This window comes from Diadema antillarum, unplaced genomic scaffold (assembly GCF_040938485.1).
Source record: "Diadema antillarum isolate AM-2024a unplaced genomic scaffold, OU_Dant_1.0 seq00000447_RagTag, whole genome shotgun sequence".
NCBI classification, from domain to species: domain Eukaryota; kingdom Metazoa; phylum Echinodermata; class Echinoidea; order Diadematoida; family Diadematidae; genus Diadema; species Diadema antillarum.
In genome coordinates, this window is record NW_027271421.1 from 124,856 (window position 1) to 143,766 (window position 18,911).

General features: G+C 38.0%; 1 protein-coding gene across 1 annotated transcript in view; it reads left to right on the plus strand.

Moving 5' to 3' along the window:
• LOC139732786 (protogenin B-like) overlaps nucleotides 1-18,911 on the plus strand; it is a 101,225-nt gene that overhangs the window by 48,557 nt on the left and 33,757 nt on the right. The window contains exons 3-9 of the mRNA XM_071643630.1: nucleotides 3,077-3,218; nucleotides 4,893-5,167; nucleotides 10,454-10,615; nucleotides 10,917-11,189; nucleotides 13,652-13,789; nucleotides 14,766-14,924; nucleotides 15,363-15,668. Coding sequence (XP_071499731.1) covers nucleotides 3,077-3,218; nucleotides 4,893-5,167; nucleotides 10,454-10,615; nucleotides 10,917-11,189; nucleotides 13,652-13,789; nucleotides 14,766-14,924; nucleotides 15,363-15,668 — 1,455 coding nt within the window. The remainder of the gene's footprint in view (nucleotides 1-3,076; nucleotides 3,219-4,892; nucleotides 5,168-10,453; nucleotides 10,616-10,916; nucleotides 11,190-13,651; nucleotides 13,790-14,765; nucleotides 14,925-15,362; nucleotides 15,669-18,911) is intronic.

An 18,911-nucleotide genomic window follows, 5' to 3' on the forward strand; every position in this document is an offset into this window, starting at 1 on the left:
GTAGTTCCTGATAAGTTGAAAATAGTAAAGATTCAAGTGACACAAGGTTTGTGTTAGAGGGAAAGATCACGGCACTTTTTAAGGCACTTTCCATGTATTTACACACCTGCTTTGCTGTGGATACCATGTAATCACTGCATGGCATGCGTGACTTGAACCTGCTTACAATTATCTGTTATTTAATCTTCTGCTATAGTGATAAGTACTGGTATAGATAATGGCTTTTGCCACAAAACCTGAATCATCCCCATAGTGTGTAAAACTAAAAGCTGGGTTTTGGATACTAATGACTGGTGATGTGTGAAATTTAAACTTGAATCGTTCTTGAAGCATTAGCATCTGTGCTAGCTCTACTGGACAGGGCTGACCGTATTATTGGTATGTTTCCATCTGTACATCGAGGCAGTGGATAACAAGACTCATGGAATTGTACATGATTTTTTGCTCTTCATATGTTGGATATAAAAAAGAAAAGAAAAATGGCAATATCAATTTCACCTAGGTCACTTGATAGTACACAGTGCAACGCACTTTCACTTCAGTGCTGCGCGGTGCGCGCAGCTAATTCATTTTTTTGTCATCTACGCGCACACGTAGCCTAAGCCCTAAGGATATATAAAGACAGCTAAAACGGTTTCAGATGTGGAATAAAATTGGAATTTCTAGGACCCTAGATGTGGAATTTAAAGCAAATAATCAACTTTTAGTTTCAGGCAATGACACAAACTATCACTTCCTCGGCGATCTGAATGTGTACGCTATCTTTCCTCTGCTGCGCTTCGGAAAGATAGCTACATCCAGATCGCCTCGGAAGTGATAGTTTGTCCCATCACCTTCACCAACGTTGATTATTTGCTTACTATTATGCCAACTTTGCCATCCAATGGTAACTACCATGGTAACAATACTCAACAGCCAATCAAAATCAAGAATTCCATGGAAGTTACCATTAGATGGCAAAGTTACCATAATAGTAACTTTTATGCAATGGGCCCCAGCTTGTAGGGCCTACAGGTTGATTTGAATGATTCTGGGGGTTATTTTCAGTTGTTTGCCAAAGGTGTAGACCCAACAAGCATGGGGTTAAGTTGCAAAATTGATCAAACAAATGGCTCTTAAGTTGTGAAGAAGTGATTACCAGCCAATAAAACTTTTTCCCCAACTTTGTAGCAAAAAAAAAAATGATTAGCAGGCTGTGTAGTATTCATCATTTAGGCCTGTATCAAATATGTATTATAGCATCGGCAAGCAAGAGATGTGATATAGGGTAAAACACTTATCCCAGTCAGCAGTATCAGCTATATGAGCTCATGCATACCTTCAGGTGTGAACTTCGATGATGTAGTACTTTGCTGGGTTGCACAGGGGTGCATAAATCTGCCAGAAATTGATGACATTTTTGGAAATGTCCTGGGTCTGAATATCAAATATGTGATTGATGGCTGCTCTTGCTAGTCTTACAGCCTGACTCTGTTGCTATTACTTCATTGCCAAGTTTGCATTGAATATATGCAATTTAGGACTTTGCGCAACAGGACTTTGATTACAACAAAAAAATTATTAATAGTAGCAGATACTTATGAGAGTCAACAGTTGCTATTTGCTGTAACAGCAGAAGCATACCAACCAACCACTAACCTATCACTTGCAAGGACTTAAGTTCTTGCAAAAATAACTATTAAAAGTAACTACTGACTGTAGAAAAATTGCATTACTCCCCTTTTAGACTACAGTCTATAAGAAACACAGTAGAGAGACTGAATAGGAAACTAGTTTCTCTTTACATGTCTATGTCATGGATGGAATAATGAGCAACTGGCAACATCTTTCCCCACAGCTGCAAAGGTCAATCAGAGCTTCATGTTTCATAACGAAACTGTGATTGATGAAGTTTCTCCAACTTACACATGTATCTTCAGGTTTGATTGTTAGTGGGTGTGTGTACAATGAAGGAAATAAGTCTGTGTACCACAGACTATTAAAATAAAATGTAATTTTGTACTTTCTGTTTTCATTGATTGGTTTCAATGATATCATGTTAACTTAGATAAGTAAAGCACCGATAGTTCTACCATGTGACATATAAATCTCATAATCATTCTCTGATTCAATGATGAAATTCTTTGAGTGAGAATCTTTCTTCTGAAGTGAACTAAAGGGCTTTTTACACTTGCAAATTTTTCCTTAGTCCCGTACCAACGGTGGGGCTAAGGGGGGGGGGGGCCTTAGCCCCACCGTTGGGGCTAAGGGGGGGGGGGGGTGCCTTAGCCCCACCGTTGGTACCGGACTTTCCTTAGCCCACTTTCTGTTTACACTTGTTTTTGCCAAAGTGGGCTAGCCCCACCGATAGTCCCGTACTATCTGGTCCTGCAAAATAGCAGGGTTAGCACCGCGAATTGCGGTGCCAAGCAAGCGAGTGTAAACAGAACGAAAAAATAATCTGGGGCTAAGCGACGGAGATGAAATTCAACACCCCACTGACCAATCAGAAACGAGATAATCAAGTGCTGCTGGTGCGTGCGTGTACTTGTACAGTGCACAGCGTAATCATGAATATTCATGTGGTTTGGAAAGTACCGGACTAAGAAATACTACTTTTGCGAGAGCCAAGATTTGCAAAATTAAAATGCGCATGAAAGTTCTTGTCTACACTCTATGCATTGAATGCCAGTGGCAATACACGAAAATTTCATGCTGCGTAAAAGGCCATCGGCTCCAATTCGCGAAAATTTCATGCCGCGAATATATCATGTTTTGCAATATTCATGTCACAGTGGAAGCCTTAACAAAATGTTTAGCAGTAGTTATCAAGTGTATCTGTCACCACAATTTTTTCTTGATGTGCTGTTCAGTGCCATGTTTGTTCTTGTTGGCTTTGTATTATTTATTGTTCTTATTGTTCCATTATATGCTAAATTGAATAGTTGTGTTTTCAGTGCAGTCTCAGATTAAGTCCAATCAAACAAGAAGATAGTATGAATATATGTGAAGGAAGCATGTTTCAAATAGAGGATCCATCCAGTGTGAACAAGCCAAAAGTTAAACATATTGAATTCTTATTTTGTTTCATTTGCAGAACTACCTCAATTTGAAACTCATCCATCGCCTACAGTCACGTATCAGGGAGGAGTGGCCAGGTTTGAGTGTATCATCCATGGCTACCCCAAAGCTAGCATTACTTGGAAGCACAACAGGAGTAACATCAAATTGGACTCCAGGTATGGATATAGGCCCTGCTGTAAAAGTGGTTACTTTTATGAGGGTTTGATTTTCATGAATTTCACGAATCACTGTTGGGCCGCAAATTTAACAACATGCGAAAATATCACTCCCCTGTTCTTGATCCCATCAAAGGGGTATTTCAGACAATTTTTCATAATTTCACATCAAGTAGTACATAAATCAACAGCTCCATGTTTAGATTTGTGGAATTTATTGTGGTCTTTGAGCAGAGAATTCAATACTCTGAAAAATCCTAAACAAGTTACACTGAACAGTGTTGATGACATTGTAAGAGCCTCATGTATTGCAGAAATGTAGCAGTGTAATTCCATTACAGTACCACTTGATTGACAAGTTCACCTGTGTAGAATGTGTGCATACCTTCTTCTTTTGTTCTGTGTCCTTGAGCCCCAACTCATCCATTTTTATGGTAAGGCTACAGGGTCATCATCCTTGTTCATTGCAATTTGTTATAAATTTTGAAAACATTCTTATTCCTCATCCCAATCACTATAGATTTTGAAACTCTGTACTCAGTATAAGTAATTTATCATTGCTCAAATGTAAAAATCTGAAAATCATGCAGAGGTCTCCTTTGTACTTATGATAGCCTCGGTGTCAATGGTGAAAACAGCATGTCACAAAAATTTCTATGACCTCCTCATTTGTGAAAATATCTTTACGTGAAAATAACAGCTTGTACAGTAGCCATATAGCATGTTACCATTGATACGCTGATAGAGAAAACCATGGAGTTTCAGTTTTCTAGTAGGTTAGTCAAAAAGCCTTTAGAAGATATGACAAGTTTGTGATCAAATGCCATAAGGGTAAATGTGCTATTTGAATATCAGCCTGAAATGTTCACAACATGCTTGCCCACTTTCTTTATATGAGTGATTTTAGACTGTGCTTTGATAGCAAAAAAAAAAAAAAAAAAAAAAAAAAAATAGAGATAGAGAAAAACCATGAATAAGGCGTGAGCAACAAAAAACCTTATCTATCCAAAGTACTCTTACAATGCAAGAGTAGGATTAGAAGAATAATGGCTTTAAGAGTCAGAGCATGTTTGCATCACATAATTTGAAGCATAAAAAAACTTTAAAAAGTTTTCAATGGACTTTCTCGAAATAAACAAGTTGTCCCTTGTGGCTACATGCATATCTGTTGGTAGCAGTTGTCAACATCCATTCTTTTTTTTAGTGGTCTTATTTGAATGATTTGTGACTCAATTTTAACAGCCCATGCAATCAGCAATGTAAAATTTGCATACTGAACCATTCACGATAATACTTAACAAGTTTCCATGAATGTCTGCGTTCCTTTCCATAATTGTAAGGAGAGCATCATTCTACAAAAGTTGCCTTGCGTGTCTGTGTGTTTCTTGACTGATGAAATGTACCAGTATTCGAGGAAATCATTACATGTGCATTTTCTAACTTATAAGTAGAAACAAATCCTGTATCAAGAGTGGTCTCTAGTCCAAACACACTGGGTACATGGAATTTGTTTTGGATTGTAGGAGATATCACCCAACTTACTTGTAATGGAAACATGAACAAGAGTTGTAAGTGACTGTGTTAGGACTCCTTTGCTCTTGTTACAAAGCTGCCAAATTATGAAAGAATACCCTGAATAAAGAACTGTATAAACTCTGCTCTCTATCCCCGTAGAGTAATACAACTGCCAAATGGTGTGCTGCAAATCCACAATGTTTCAATGGCCGACGAGGGCCTGTACAAATGTGTGGCTACGAACGTTGTCCAGACGAGACGGAGTCACACCGCCACCCTCAGTGTTCTACCTCAGGAAATGGCTCTTATACCTCTGACCACACCCGTCATCATCAGTGCCCCGCCCCGTCAGAAGACGGTGGTGGCTGGGGAGGATTTGCTCCTGGAATGCCTGGTTCAGGGCTCTCCTCTTCAGGTCACATGGAGGAGAAAAGGTAAGAAGTGATTTTCACTGATCTCGTCCTTCTCTCTCTGGGGTTCTTTATGTCTCTCATCTCATCTTTTTACTGTCTTTCTCGTGGGTGAATCATGAAATCCTGTGAATTTACACACATAATATTTCAGGGCATGATAAAACTGCAATTTATGGTAGAGTTATTTATATTTTATTAGCATTTACATGGGGGCTTTTACTACAACATGGAGAGCATCGAAGATGTAGCATTATGGTAACATGGTATGAAAAATGTTGCAGAGAGTGGAAATTATGAAGATAAAAGATGAAATGAAACCAGTATGATAGTGAAATATAAGTTAGAAGAGACAAGTTATGATATAGGCAAGTTAAGAACGGTTTGGCTTGTGTTATTGTATCTTTTAACCCATTGGAGACTAGTCCCAATTATACTTGGGCAGGTGCCTATGGGATGTACGTGTGCCAAAGCAAAATCAGCTCGTCCTAAAGGGGTCAATAAATAAAGCAGTGTCAATAACACAACCTCTGTGATGGGTAACTTTGCACATGTGGGCAGTGACTTAGTATGAGTTCCGGGAATGGGGCCACTGTGATAAACATCAAGATTTTGTGTTGGTCGTCAAGGGAATAATGAATGACACAGAATTAGAACAGTTTCTTTAATGTGATAAAACGAGCTGTTGGCAAGGGAACCAAATTCAGACTGTTGAGTGGTGTTGTAAGTGGTGCGGCTAAGCCATCCATTTATGAAAATGTGTTTTTTTATAAGATGATGATGAAGATGATGATAAAGGTTGAATAATACTGGTAGTCATAGTGATGATGGTGATGATGACAACTTGTGTGTGTATGCATATTTACAATATCCAATGGTAGCTCTGATATGGTGTAATGTCTGAGGGAATTAATGATAATGTGTTCTTGATGCATAACGGTATTTGTGGTAGGTTTTCTTTCCACATTTCAACACATGTTGTATGTGTATAAGCCATATTTGTCAATTAGGTCTTGATTTAATTAAGAAATTAGACTTCCTAAATAGGCCACCAATTTTTATTTAACTATCACCCAATAATTTCTCATGATGTGAAGCAGGTGCCAGTAACAGCAGTCCAAGCCTTTTTTAAAGGGAAGCATTCAAATTGACTTATGTACCGTGGAATGGCTTTGAATGACAAACAATATACCGTAAAACCAGAAATTTTTACATGCATTTTAATTTCACGAATTTCGTGGGGCCAAGATTCATGAAATTAAAGTGCACATGAAAATTCTTGTCTACACTATATGCATTGAATGCAAGTGGCAATTCATGCTACGAAAAAGGCGGTCGGATCCAATTAGTAAAAATTTTATACCATGGAAATTTCGTGCTTTACAATATCAGTGATGCCTGGTGAGGCACTTGCATAAAAAGCCTTATGACCATAACTTATGGTCAGTTCTCTATTATTTGTTAAAATCATTATATTCAATAAGATGTAAATTATTTTCTCTTGGTGAAAACTTGTCTGTGGTTGAAATTGTGGGTCGTGTACGAAGTATGTGCAGCATTGTAAAGATTTTTGGAAAGCAAGCTCTAAAAGATTTGTATTGCTCAGTATGTCATAAAATCTTAGTGCGTCTTTATTTTCAAAATACTGTATCATCATCGTAAAGCTAGTGGTAAAAAGTATGACAGCAGTGCCAAACCATGGTTATCACAATTTGTGAAATGTGAATTTAGTCTGTTGTGGTGTGATATAAATAATGATGCAAGGGACAGAAATGAGCACTCTAAAATTAGTTTTGTGGCACCCTTTCTCAGTTAAGGTGACATTTCGTAGCATCAGAAGTACTTTTTTCTTGTTTGAAAGCTACAACTGTATGAAATGTCTATTTATCCTACTTTTGATTTGCTTACTTTCTTAGATATCATTCTAACCAGCTGTGATTTATAGACTCGAGCTTTAGACAGGGGCATAGATTTCACTGAGGTTATTTATGTCCGTAGTGCGTTTTCCCCTCAGTAGCCAACTCTGTCGCCATTCTGAAATCTTATAATCCACAGATCATTGTAGAAATGGACGATGCTTGTGACCTTTATCGACACACTTATGGGTGAATAATACATGATAATGGGTTCGCTAGCCATTCTCTCCTGGCCTCGGGCCTTAATAGTGGTTTAGATAAGTTTGCAGTTGTAGTCCCTCTGCCGGAAATGCTTTTCTTTGACTTTGCTCAGCGTTCGTGACACATAATGGTTAATCTCGCAATGGAAATTGAAAAGCATTTCATACTGTAAAGCAAGATGTGTTTTGCGGCATTAAATTTTCACGAATTGGAGCTGACGGCCTGTTTTTTGGCATGAAATTTTCATGAATTGTCACTGGCATTCATTGCATATTGTGTATACGAGAACTTTTGCATGCATTTAAATTTCGCGAATCTTGTCTCTCACAAAATTCACATAATCAAAATGTACTCAAACATTCCTCGTTTTACAGTAACAGCCTTGCAGTCCACTTATTGGCAGTGTCAGTGATGACTTCTCTCTTTTACACATTCTATTTTTTATGACAGTAGAAATATGAGCTATGAAGGAAAAAAATGACTTCTTCGTGTGATGTTGCTGTGATCAGACATATTCAGCTGTTCAGTTAGAAAGTGTGTTAGGAGATTAGTCAGTGTTGTACCAGTTCACAAAAAAACCCCAACAACCTCACAATGAAACAAAACAACCAAACAAAATGAAACGAAAATAATCCAAAATTCTCAAAAATATTGGATAGTGACACGTAGTGTCTAAATGTCTTAACATCACGTGTGTGGAGTATCTACAGGGAATAATTTTTCAACTTGATTTTCATTAGCAATTTTAGCTGATGAATGATATTCTAAATCCTTCTTTTCAAATGACTTCTGTGGAAGAAAACTGCTACACAAAAGATGGTTTATGTAGCAGTGGTACAAAAAGTGCATAGCAAAATGCAGTGCCATACCAGGAAAATTATGTCCTGATATATCATTGTGGATCTTCCTTAAAATCCCCCTAGGACAGAAAGAGACCAGTCTACCTTGAAGGTTAGAGATGAATTGTATTTCCTTGTAACTGCCAAATGTTTGTTAGTAGCAATTGTGAATTATGCACCTGTGCATGAGGAAATACAATGAAAGTCATTTACATACATGACCTGTGTGCATGTGTGTATATGCACATGTTTGGTGTGGTATCTTATTTAGTTAGGTAAACACATATATTGTACTATTAAAACATAAAAGATGTTAAACAGTCGCTAAGTATGCAGTTTTCTTATTTTGAGTGAGTAACACTAAACCTTATGAAAACTATCATGAAGATCTTCCCTCTGATTGTTTGTATGACATTAATTTTTTTGGAATTTGTGTAAAATTGTGGCAGAGATTATTTCGGGCTGTGTTCATTGTTGTACCAAAATATACAATGATGTGCTACAATTGTATGTGAACATGTCAGAACATAGCCAGCAGTCTCCCATTGAAGCTGGTAACAAGACAATGCGTCATTGGGCTGCAGTGCAAGTGACTGTTCTTGCCAAATTTCATCAGTCACCACTATTTCTTGTCTCCAATTCAATCTCCCCCTCCCCCATCATTATTCTGTGTTTGCTGCACCCAACGATAAGAGATTTTCCCTCATTTCCCCGCTCATTGAGAATGATATCCTGTGTTAAGCTTAGTCCCTCACTTGCTAGCATACACAGAGCTTTTTTCTAGTATCACCATGGAATTCCACTCCATTTTACTTAAGAAAAAAAGAAAGAAAGAAATCAGTGGCGTCACAAACAAGGTATCTGACCTGATTTGATAATACAATATTGTGGTCTTAATCAGTGCCCATGGGCCAACTTTTAACTTTGCTAGTTTAATAAGTATATCATAGTGTAGAGGTATATATGTGTGTTTGGGCATGTGTGTCGTGTGTTTGTTTCATGTGTGTTGTGTAAGTCAGTCTATAGCAAGTGCTGCAGTCAGTGGAAATCAATAATGACGAGTCCCAAGTTCAGTTTACAGGTTTCCTTTTGAACAATGGACTCAGGTCCTGAATTATCCTTATTACCATGCAGTTTGTTTGTTTGTTTCTTTTTAGAAAAAAATATAAGTAAGTGTACAATCTTGCATTGTACTGATGTGGCAGCTTTTGCGGAGTTTTTAAATTCATCATACAGAGATTACTTTCATGCAAACAAAACTGGGGAGGTATACTGTAAATACATACAAAAATGGGTTTTGTAGGATGTATTGTGTGATACTTTTTTTATTTCTGTGACAAAATGCCCCCTTTCCTCTCCATTGTTGAAGTTATCAAGTAATCTTGTGGATGAAATACACAACAAATGAATAACATCCGCCAAGTGTAGTGCCTATTTGAAAGTCCTCAGAAAAATGCAGTCAGATAATTTCATATTTGAATGCATCACTTGCGAACTGTTAAAAATAACCTTTTCTTTAATTCAGGGCAAAGTTTGACTGATATTATTTTTTACACTAAAACTGTTAACACCAAAGAATCCTGATTTGGAGTTTAGATAGTGTGTTCAAGCTTGCTCTTTATGATTTTTGTATCAATTGTGTGAGTATGACTTTGCAGAGAAAACATGTTTTACCTGTCCTATAAATGAAAATGTTTTGATTTCCCTTCAATTGGGGGGGAAATGAAAACATCCGTACAGCTCTACTGTTTGTTATCATTCCAGGATCTGTAGGGTACTGAAAATTCCGTCCGTTACAAAGATGTGATATTATGGGAACTTACTGCCAGAGGCACACCTTGCTTGTGTTGTATAGTTTGAAAATTCACTTTTCCCCCCTACTGATTCCTTTATCATGATCAAGATGAGTGTACAACTGGTTCTGTTATTAAGATTTAGAATCTGTGTGCTGCTGTTTCATTGTGGTTGTGCTGTCATGCCAATGTTGCCTTGATGTGTGGCTTAAAAATGTCCTTCAAAATTTGACAACATTTTGGCATGCATGTACAGGCTGAATGAAAAATGCCATAAACTTCAACAACCCCCCCCCCCCATAAAAAAGTTTGATAATTGGAATTAATCGATTTTAAAGTAACAGGACGTCTATACATGTATGTGCCAAATCTATGGAAAATTTAGAATATATAGTACGTTATTCAAAATACTTTGGAATTATAAAGAAAATAAGACTACTTAGACAGCTTTGCTTTGTAGTGGTTTTTATTCTAAGATTGCCTGAACAGTTTAAAAAATGAATCAATGTGTGCTTGTTCCATCACATAAATGATATTAAACTTTGTTTTGTGTTATTTTAGATGGCCGCCCCATACGCACAGATGACGTAAGCTACCCTGGTGGCAGCAACCTGGTAATGAGGAGTGTCCAGCCAGTGAAAGACAATGCCACTTATTACTGCTATGCCACCAACCCACAGACTGGCCAGAACATCGTGGCTGAGACACAAGTGACCATCGCGAGTGAGTAGCCCCCTTGTGACTCGATCCTTTGAACCTTTTCTTCTCTAAGAATTGCAACTCAGGACCTTTCAAGTTGTGAAGACGGCCTACGATTAGTGGTATGAATTCAGCACAGTGTTTCCTTTCTGAAGCTAGAAAGATTGCGTTGATGCGTCATCAAAGTTAGATGTTTCATCATAGTAGCATAACCCTTGTATATATTTGGAAGCATTTTAGTACCGGTATCTTTAAAATTGGTGAAGAAAAAAGACAGTTTGCATCTATGTGGTGTAAAGTTTCCCCCTAACACTTTCCCACTCAGCTCCTCCTGTTTTCCGGGTCACTCCGGACGTCGATGACAAAGTAATTGGCAGCACACTACGGCTGTGGTGCCTTGCCATTGGTGAGCCACACCCCACCATCACTTGGCTCCACAACGGCCTCCCTGCAACGATCGACGACTACCACAGCCACCTACTCAACAATGACTATGTGGTGCAGCAGGTGTGGTGGGAGGATGCGGGGGTATACCAGTGTGAGGCGCGCAATGGTGCAGGCACCATTCTGGCTGCCGGGTCCGTCGCTATCATAGCCTGTAAGTACTTTCACCGCATCTCATGTCATGCACATCTCATCACATTCAGCTCCATGTACTTTCCTTTTGATGAAAGAAACCAATATCTATCTGTCTATCTATCTATCTATCTATCTATCTATCTATCTATCTATCTATCTATCTATCCAATTAACCGAAAGGACTGAACAGATATGCAGCTTGTCATGATTACAAGTAATCTCTTAACCTGTTGAGGATGGACTGATTTTGCTACAACACACACTTCCCATAGACACCTGCCCGAGTATACTTGGGACTTATCCTCAACGGGTTAACAATCCTGTGACAGTAGTCATGTGTCCATGGGATTACAGAAATGTCTTTTTTTTTCTGCTGGTCAAATTTGGCAAAAATGTGGAAGATATACGAATTTACTGAAGAGTGACAAGGAGACCCTTATAAAGTGTTTAGAATGAAGCAGGTCACAGTGACCACGTGGTGAAACGTCTGTAACAATTGAAGTCGTTTATATTTCACTCTCAGTTCCCTTCACCAGAAGAAATGGGCAGGATCTATTAGTATTGTTCTAGTATTTGATGAATATAATAGATGAACGATTTGAAATGACATACATGAAAGGAATCTCAGCCCTTTTGACTTGCTTGCTCTTAGAGTGCCCCTTTAAAGGAAAAGAAAGAGTACAGTTGGCCAAATTGCTGTGATGATAGTGCCAACATTTACATGATTTATGAAAGTGAAAATGACTTGCAATGCAAACTTTGCTACTATCTCATTTCCCACAAGTTAAGAGGATATGAAACAAGTCTTGCATACCTCTAGTGCAATAATACAAAAGATGTGTAAACTGAAATCAATCAGCACTTTTGAGTGGGTTTGTAAAGTGAGTGTTTTGAGAGCTCGCGACAATAAATCTCCATGAAAGTGTTGGTATGTGTAGCAACAGAATCCTATAGGGATGGGCTGACAGAGACGTGTGTTGTTAAATGCGTTCTGATTCATTTCTTGGTGGGAGATGTACCTCTGACTTTCACTCTATTACCACACCATGAGTTGGCTTTGATAAACAAAATAAAATCAAACAGGTTGAATGGTAGAGGTTTTCATCAAAATTGAATGCAAAATTAAAAGGTGAAGAATTTTGCAGTTTTAAGTGTTTTCACAACCTATTGATGTTACTAGCAACTTCACATGATACAAAGTGGATTAAAGTGACAATGTTTTGACCTCACAAGTCTCCCATTGACCTACATACAAGTCTTCATCAAATATGCTTTTTAGTCATGAAATTAAAACAAACAAATTAGGAAAGCACTTGGAGAGCACAGACCTCCACCAAGCCAGCAGCTCATTTCCACCCATAAACGCATGCAGTTTCCAATATAGAAGTCTTTTGTTTATGTCATCAGCTTCCAGCTGCCCGAGCAGAGCATGCGCTTTATTCAAAGTGCATGTATGTAAACCTCCAATCCACGCAGCTAGAACTCCCAAGTTCATTATATACCTAAAGATAAAAAAGATCTTTCAAAAATCCGTAAAAATTCCCTGATCACTACCAAATTTAATCATCTGTTCCTTGTGTCATTAATGACTTTTCTTGCAAGGTTCATTCAAATCTGTTCACAACTTTTTGAGTTATTTTGCAAACAGACAAACCAACACCAATGATCACTTTACCTCCTTCCTTGGCAGAGGGAAAATCAACATATCATCAAGCCAAAGTAGAGAAGAAACCTTGATCTGAACTGTGACATAAACGTATTTGAAGGTTAAAGGACAAGTTCACCTTCATAAACATAAGGATTGAGAGAATGTAGCAATATTAGTAGAACACATCATTGAAATTTTGAGAAAAATCAGACAATCCGTTCAAAAGTTATGAATTTTTGAAGTTTTTGTGCAGTACCCGCTGGATGAAAAGACTACTGCAGTGTATGAATAACTTAGATGTCACATGCGTACAACAATATAAGGAAAATATAAAGAGAATTTCACAAAATTCCATCTTTTGAAAAAACTACACATTCCCCTGCCTCGTTACCGACAAATGTTATCGGTAATATTATTCCCCCTGCCTTTAGAAAGAGGCAAGTCAAGTGCTCTTTTATCATGCGAAAAAAGTGAAAATATGTTGAATTTTCTTTTACATTTTCTTTATACTGTTGTACGCATATGACTCACAAGCTGTAGTAGTCTCCTCATCCAGCGGTTCCAACACAAAAATTTAAAAAATTCATAACTTTTGCATCGATTGTCCAATTTTCCTCAAACTTTCACTGATGTGCTCTACTAATATTGTTGCATTTTCTTAATCCTTATGTTTATGAAGGTGAACTTGTCCTTTAACTGCTTATCAGGTCATGGAGTGTTGATGATTGTTTTGGAGGAATGTCTAGAAAGTCTTCCATTTCTGTTGATTTATGAAACATATCATTTGTCATTATTTTTAATTGAGTTGTACACTTTATATGTTTGAAATGCAGATGATAGCTACCCAGGTCCAGTCACCGGCCTAAGTGTAGAAGTTTTGTCAAGTGACACGATGCGAGTGACTTGGGGCTCTCCCGAGAATGCTAACGACATCATTGCATACACTGTGGAGTACAAACCTCTGGTGGAAGGTAAGGTCTGATGTTAGGTAACCTTAGCTACAGCCCTGGCACTCAGTGGTGATGGAGATGTTGCATTTTTATGGCATTGATGATGATGATGATGATGATGATGACAGCATTGATGATAAAGAAGATGAATAGGTTTTGGCAGTGATTGTGATGGTGATTATTTTGTGGCATTGATAATGATGATGAACGTGATGATGATGATGATGATGATGATGATGATGATGATGATGATGATGATGACAATGATGATGATGAAGAAGATGAATAGGTTTTTGCAGTGATTGATATGGTGATTATTTTGACCTAGTAGACAGACATCATTTCATGCCTGTTACAGTACTGAAGATGCTTGTTGTTATTAAAGACAAGCAGCTAACAGAAAGCTGTAGGCGGGACATTTCATATTCATTACGAAGTTATTGGTCCCAATTTGATGATATCTGTCACTGATTAGCACCTTGAATGAAATTAGTTTCAGATGATTAAAGATATCTCCATTGGTTGCTGATATTACATTCAACATATTATCATCAATGAAATGGCACAAACGAGGTAGATGGTATTGTCAATGTGTACTAAAGTTTATGCTGCCTTTGCTGACGTTATCTATGATAATTGCTAGGGGAGCCCTTGATGTTAAGGTGGTATCTGATTGGTGAATTTTGCATGACTGGATTTCCTCTTCCCATGGCTACACACTAGGCCACTTTTCCTACTGGTCAGAACCTTAAATCTACTGGTCTTGTACTTTTTTTTCAACTGACCCCGACAATATTATTTTTGTCATTTTACCTGTCATGTCGGACTAGTAATTAAGCAATTCCTGAATAGTTACTGGTCCAACAGTGATTTTTACTGGTCCAGGACCATCAGACCTGTGCCAGTGTTCAGCATTTCTCTTCCTATAGGGGCCTCCTTCGCTGTATCTTCATTTTAGTGAGAATGACTTTGATGTGTGGTTTTTTTTTTTGTGTAGGTGCCCAGCCATTAGAGAAACTTGTCCAACGTCATCAACCACTGAATGTGACGCTGAATGGCCTAATGCCCTTCACTCAGTACCGAGTCAACGTTCAGTGTTTCACCACAAGGGCTCCTTGTCCCCGCAACTATCAATGTGTGAAGACATACGAAGCCGGTAGGTATCTTGATGGCGTCAGTCCTAGCTTGATAAGCAGTCCTGGCAGATCAGGCTAAGTGTAAGCTGTATTATTTCTTTGCAGCGACACTGCAGTGATGTTGGCCACATTGCTTGACGTTGGTGTACAAAAGATACGACTCACACTCCACTGTATCTGTATCCATGGTCAAACAATGTTCAAGTTTTGCTTCAGAAAGAGAGTCACTACAAATTGGCAACTTTACGTCATTGTGTTGTGTTTATGGGCAAACTAGTTCACTGTCCGAGATTTTAAAATGTTTGTAGTACAGGAAATTATGAATGAAAAATTTGGAAGGAACTCATGGCACAACAACAAAATCAATGCCCATAGGTAATATGATGATGAATGCAGCTGTCACACAGATTTTTGTTACATGCTGGAAGTTTTCACCAATCTTTCTTGCATCTCCGTAGCCCCTTCAACATGGCCGGAATTTTCAGTCACCAGTGAGTCGCCCACCTCAATCACAGTGACCTGGAATGAGATACCCATGAACCGGGCCAATGGTGTCATCACGGGCTATGCCATTGCCTTCTATGCGCAGGGTAGCCTCACCTACAACAGAACAGAGGTGGACAGCCATCTGCGTGAGTTTGTCCTTAGTGATGTCATGCCCAACTCAAACTACAGTGTGAAAATGGCTGCCAAGACAAACGTGGGCTACGGAGTGTACTCTGACTGGGTGACGGTCACCACTCCTGAGGTGTACAACGAAACAAGTAAGTTCCTTATAGTCTCGGTTTTAAGTCAGCACTGGTCATTTATGATGAATCAAATCAAATTGCCCCCATGGGTACTAACACAGATAATTGCATGGGATCTCCAAGAGCACTGTGTCTCTTGAACTGTGCTTGAAGTGATCTCTAGTTCAAGGGTCATATTGCAATGTTACCTTCCAGTGTTCGGATATACAGTTACCAATAGATGAGGAACTTCTTCATCAGAGGCCGACTGCAAGACACCGTAGCAGCAAAGGATATGCATACAATGATGTTGCTTCCTTGCAAAGCCTCAAAACAGTTTGATATTAAAACATGGAATATGTTGGCATGGTGTCATAAGCCAGCTGTATATTATGAATTGATAGAAATGGGAAGCAGTGCCAAAATGGGTACTAATAATCTCCTGGAAGTTTTAAACATTGCTTTCTTCATCTCTGTGTTATTTTTAGTGTGCTTACTGGTCACTATCTCAACATGTTTGTCTGTCTGGTGTGACCTATGTAGGATGATGAAGACGTGTGCTATTTGTTTTATAAAGAATTTCAGAATGTGTGATAGTTGTTTTATAAAGAATTTCATGTGTGATATTTGTTTTATAAAGGATTTCTGAATGTGTGATATTTGTTTTATAAAGAATTTCATGTGTGATATTTGTTTTATAAAGAATTTCAGATTGTAGCGCTTGTCGGTAGAGAGAAGGGAAATAGTGTTGATGTGCATCAACTCGTATATTGACTGTCACTAGTGTCAGAGCTCCTGTGGACACAGACTTGTGAAAAATCTATAATGCAAAACACACAAAAAAAGACAAATTACATGTAGGTAAAATGCATGTCTGCTGAATGTTACTGAATTTAATTGCTGGCTGTGTGTTATGCTGCCTTTGATGAAAAGTGGAAGATGAAGTAGTATCGCCATAGAAATAATGATAAAGGGAATTACTGTTGACAATATGTGAAACATTGCTCACTCATTCTGTAGTACTTGTGAGCACGTGGTGATGTAGTTGTGTGCAATCATTTGAAACTCCAGAATAATTTTGGTAAAGAAAACGTATGCTAGGGAGAAAGAGGAAGCGGTATTTCCTCTAGATTGTTTGTAATGTAAATGTTCTATGTCATTGTGTGGATGGTAGCAATTAAAAGGTGAATTCTGAAGGAACCTGTACTATAAAGGGGGCAACACAGGGATGCTTGGGCAACACAACCTGTAGGCTTTAGGGGATGTTTGAAAATGCAAAGTGAATGAGAGATAGATGTGCACAGCAGTTTACTTTTCCACAGGTTTGTAAATATTTGTAAATAACCAGTGAATCTGAGAAAAAAAAAGAAGAAGAAAAGAGGAGTCATTTGTGTGAGAGAGATGTTATTAATATTATGCACTCAAGCTGTTATGCCAGGAGCTTAATATTGAGTGTGTGCATTGCTCTGATGTGAATGCCTTGTGTGAAAATGCATCATACGTTTTCCTCAAATGATCATTAAGAAATGTAGACTTTGACCAGATACAAGATGCATACTTTGATGATATGATCAGCAATATGAACTCAATAACCTTTACAAGGATGTATACACACTCTAATCACTCTTCAAAGCCATACGGTTTACTTTTCTACTTCAGTAGGAATGAAACCCGACCTGCATTCAGGGAATCAGTAGTATTAGGCTTGACTGATTGCTGTGAGCGTTTCCATGGTGACGTGTGACATGGATACAGGAATAGGCGGACAGGCCTTGCTGGGTGGTTAGATAATATTTCATTGTCCACCATACAAATAACCCATGTGAATGCAGGATCTCTGTGCCATATATAGGATTTGTGTAGGAGTGTTGGTGTGCTTTGCACGCTGGTTATCTGGATATGGTTTAAAGAGATTTGGTGGAGATCCTGAAAGGAAAGCTTTTATGACTTCTTGCCTTGACTAAAACTACTGCTTTAGTAGTCTTCAGAATTTTCCTTCTTCATTCATGTTTTGTTGTTGTGCATGTTATTACATTGATTCCACTTGAAGGAGGACTTGGTCAGGTCTGCCTAAGAATAACATGTCAAAACTGCTGTACACTAGTGTATGAAATGTTGATGATTAATAATGCTTGCTTATTGTGGTAGGGACAATTCTTGAAAGTGTTTGGACATATGTAAGATAGATTACTTTACTATATACTTAACTTCAAATCAGTTTGCGAAAAGTTAAGACATGAATGATACATTTACCCTAAGTGTAAACTATTTTTAGTCTGCAGAAATATGCTCTAAAGTGAGATTTTTTTTTTCAGTGTATCGCATTTATGTAGAGAGATACTTTATTGCAAGATGTGAATCCTGTTCAGTTGGACAGTATTTCATACAATCACTGAAATTTCTATGTTGGTGGATGTGAGTTAGTAGAATTGGAAAAAAGAAAGAAAAGCATGAAGATGATCTGAAGAAACATCAGTTGCAGCCAGTAGCTTGCAGTAACCAGGCATTGTTTTTAATGCTTGTTGTATCTCAACCAGTTATAATCAGTATTGCCAAACAGAAGTCCAAATTTGAAGTTTTACATTAGTCTTAATTCTGTTTGTGTGTATGATGTGTGTGTATGTATGTATGTATGTGTGTGTGTGTGTGTGTGTGTGTGTGTGTGCTTAAAACAGGAAAAATGTATTTACTTCATTCATAAGCTGTGAATTATTACTGTGTAATTTCTTAAAGGGAAGGTAAACCCAAAGAACAATGTGGATTGAGTGAAAGCAGCAACATTAGTACAACACATCAGTGAAAGTTTGAGGAAATCGGACAATCGATGCAAAAGTTATGAATTTTTAAAGTTTTGGTGTTGGAACCGCTGGATGAGGAGACTACTAGAGGATATGACGTATGAGTGGACAACGATACAAAGAAAATATAAAGGAAATTCAACAAAAATTCACTTATCTAGAATTATGAAAGAGCAATGGACCAACCGCTTTCAGAAAGCAGGGGGAATAATTGCTACCCTTAACATTATGCCAATATCAAGTTGATGGAATTTGTAATTTTCATGAAAAATTGATTTTTGCAGAATTTTCTTTATATTTTCTAGGTATTGTTGTCCACTCATACGTCATAACCTCTAGTAGTCTCCTTATCCAGCGGTTCCACCATCAAAACTTTAAAAATTCATAACTTTTGCATCGATAGTCCAATTTTCCTCAAACTTTCACTGATGTGTTCTACTAATGCTGCTGCTTTCACTCAATCCACATTGCTCTTGGGGTT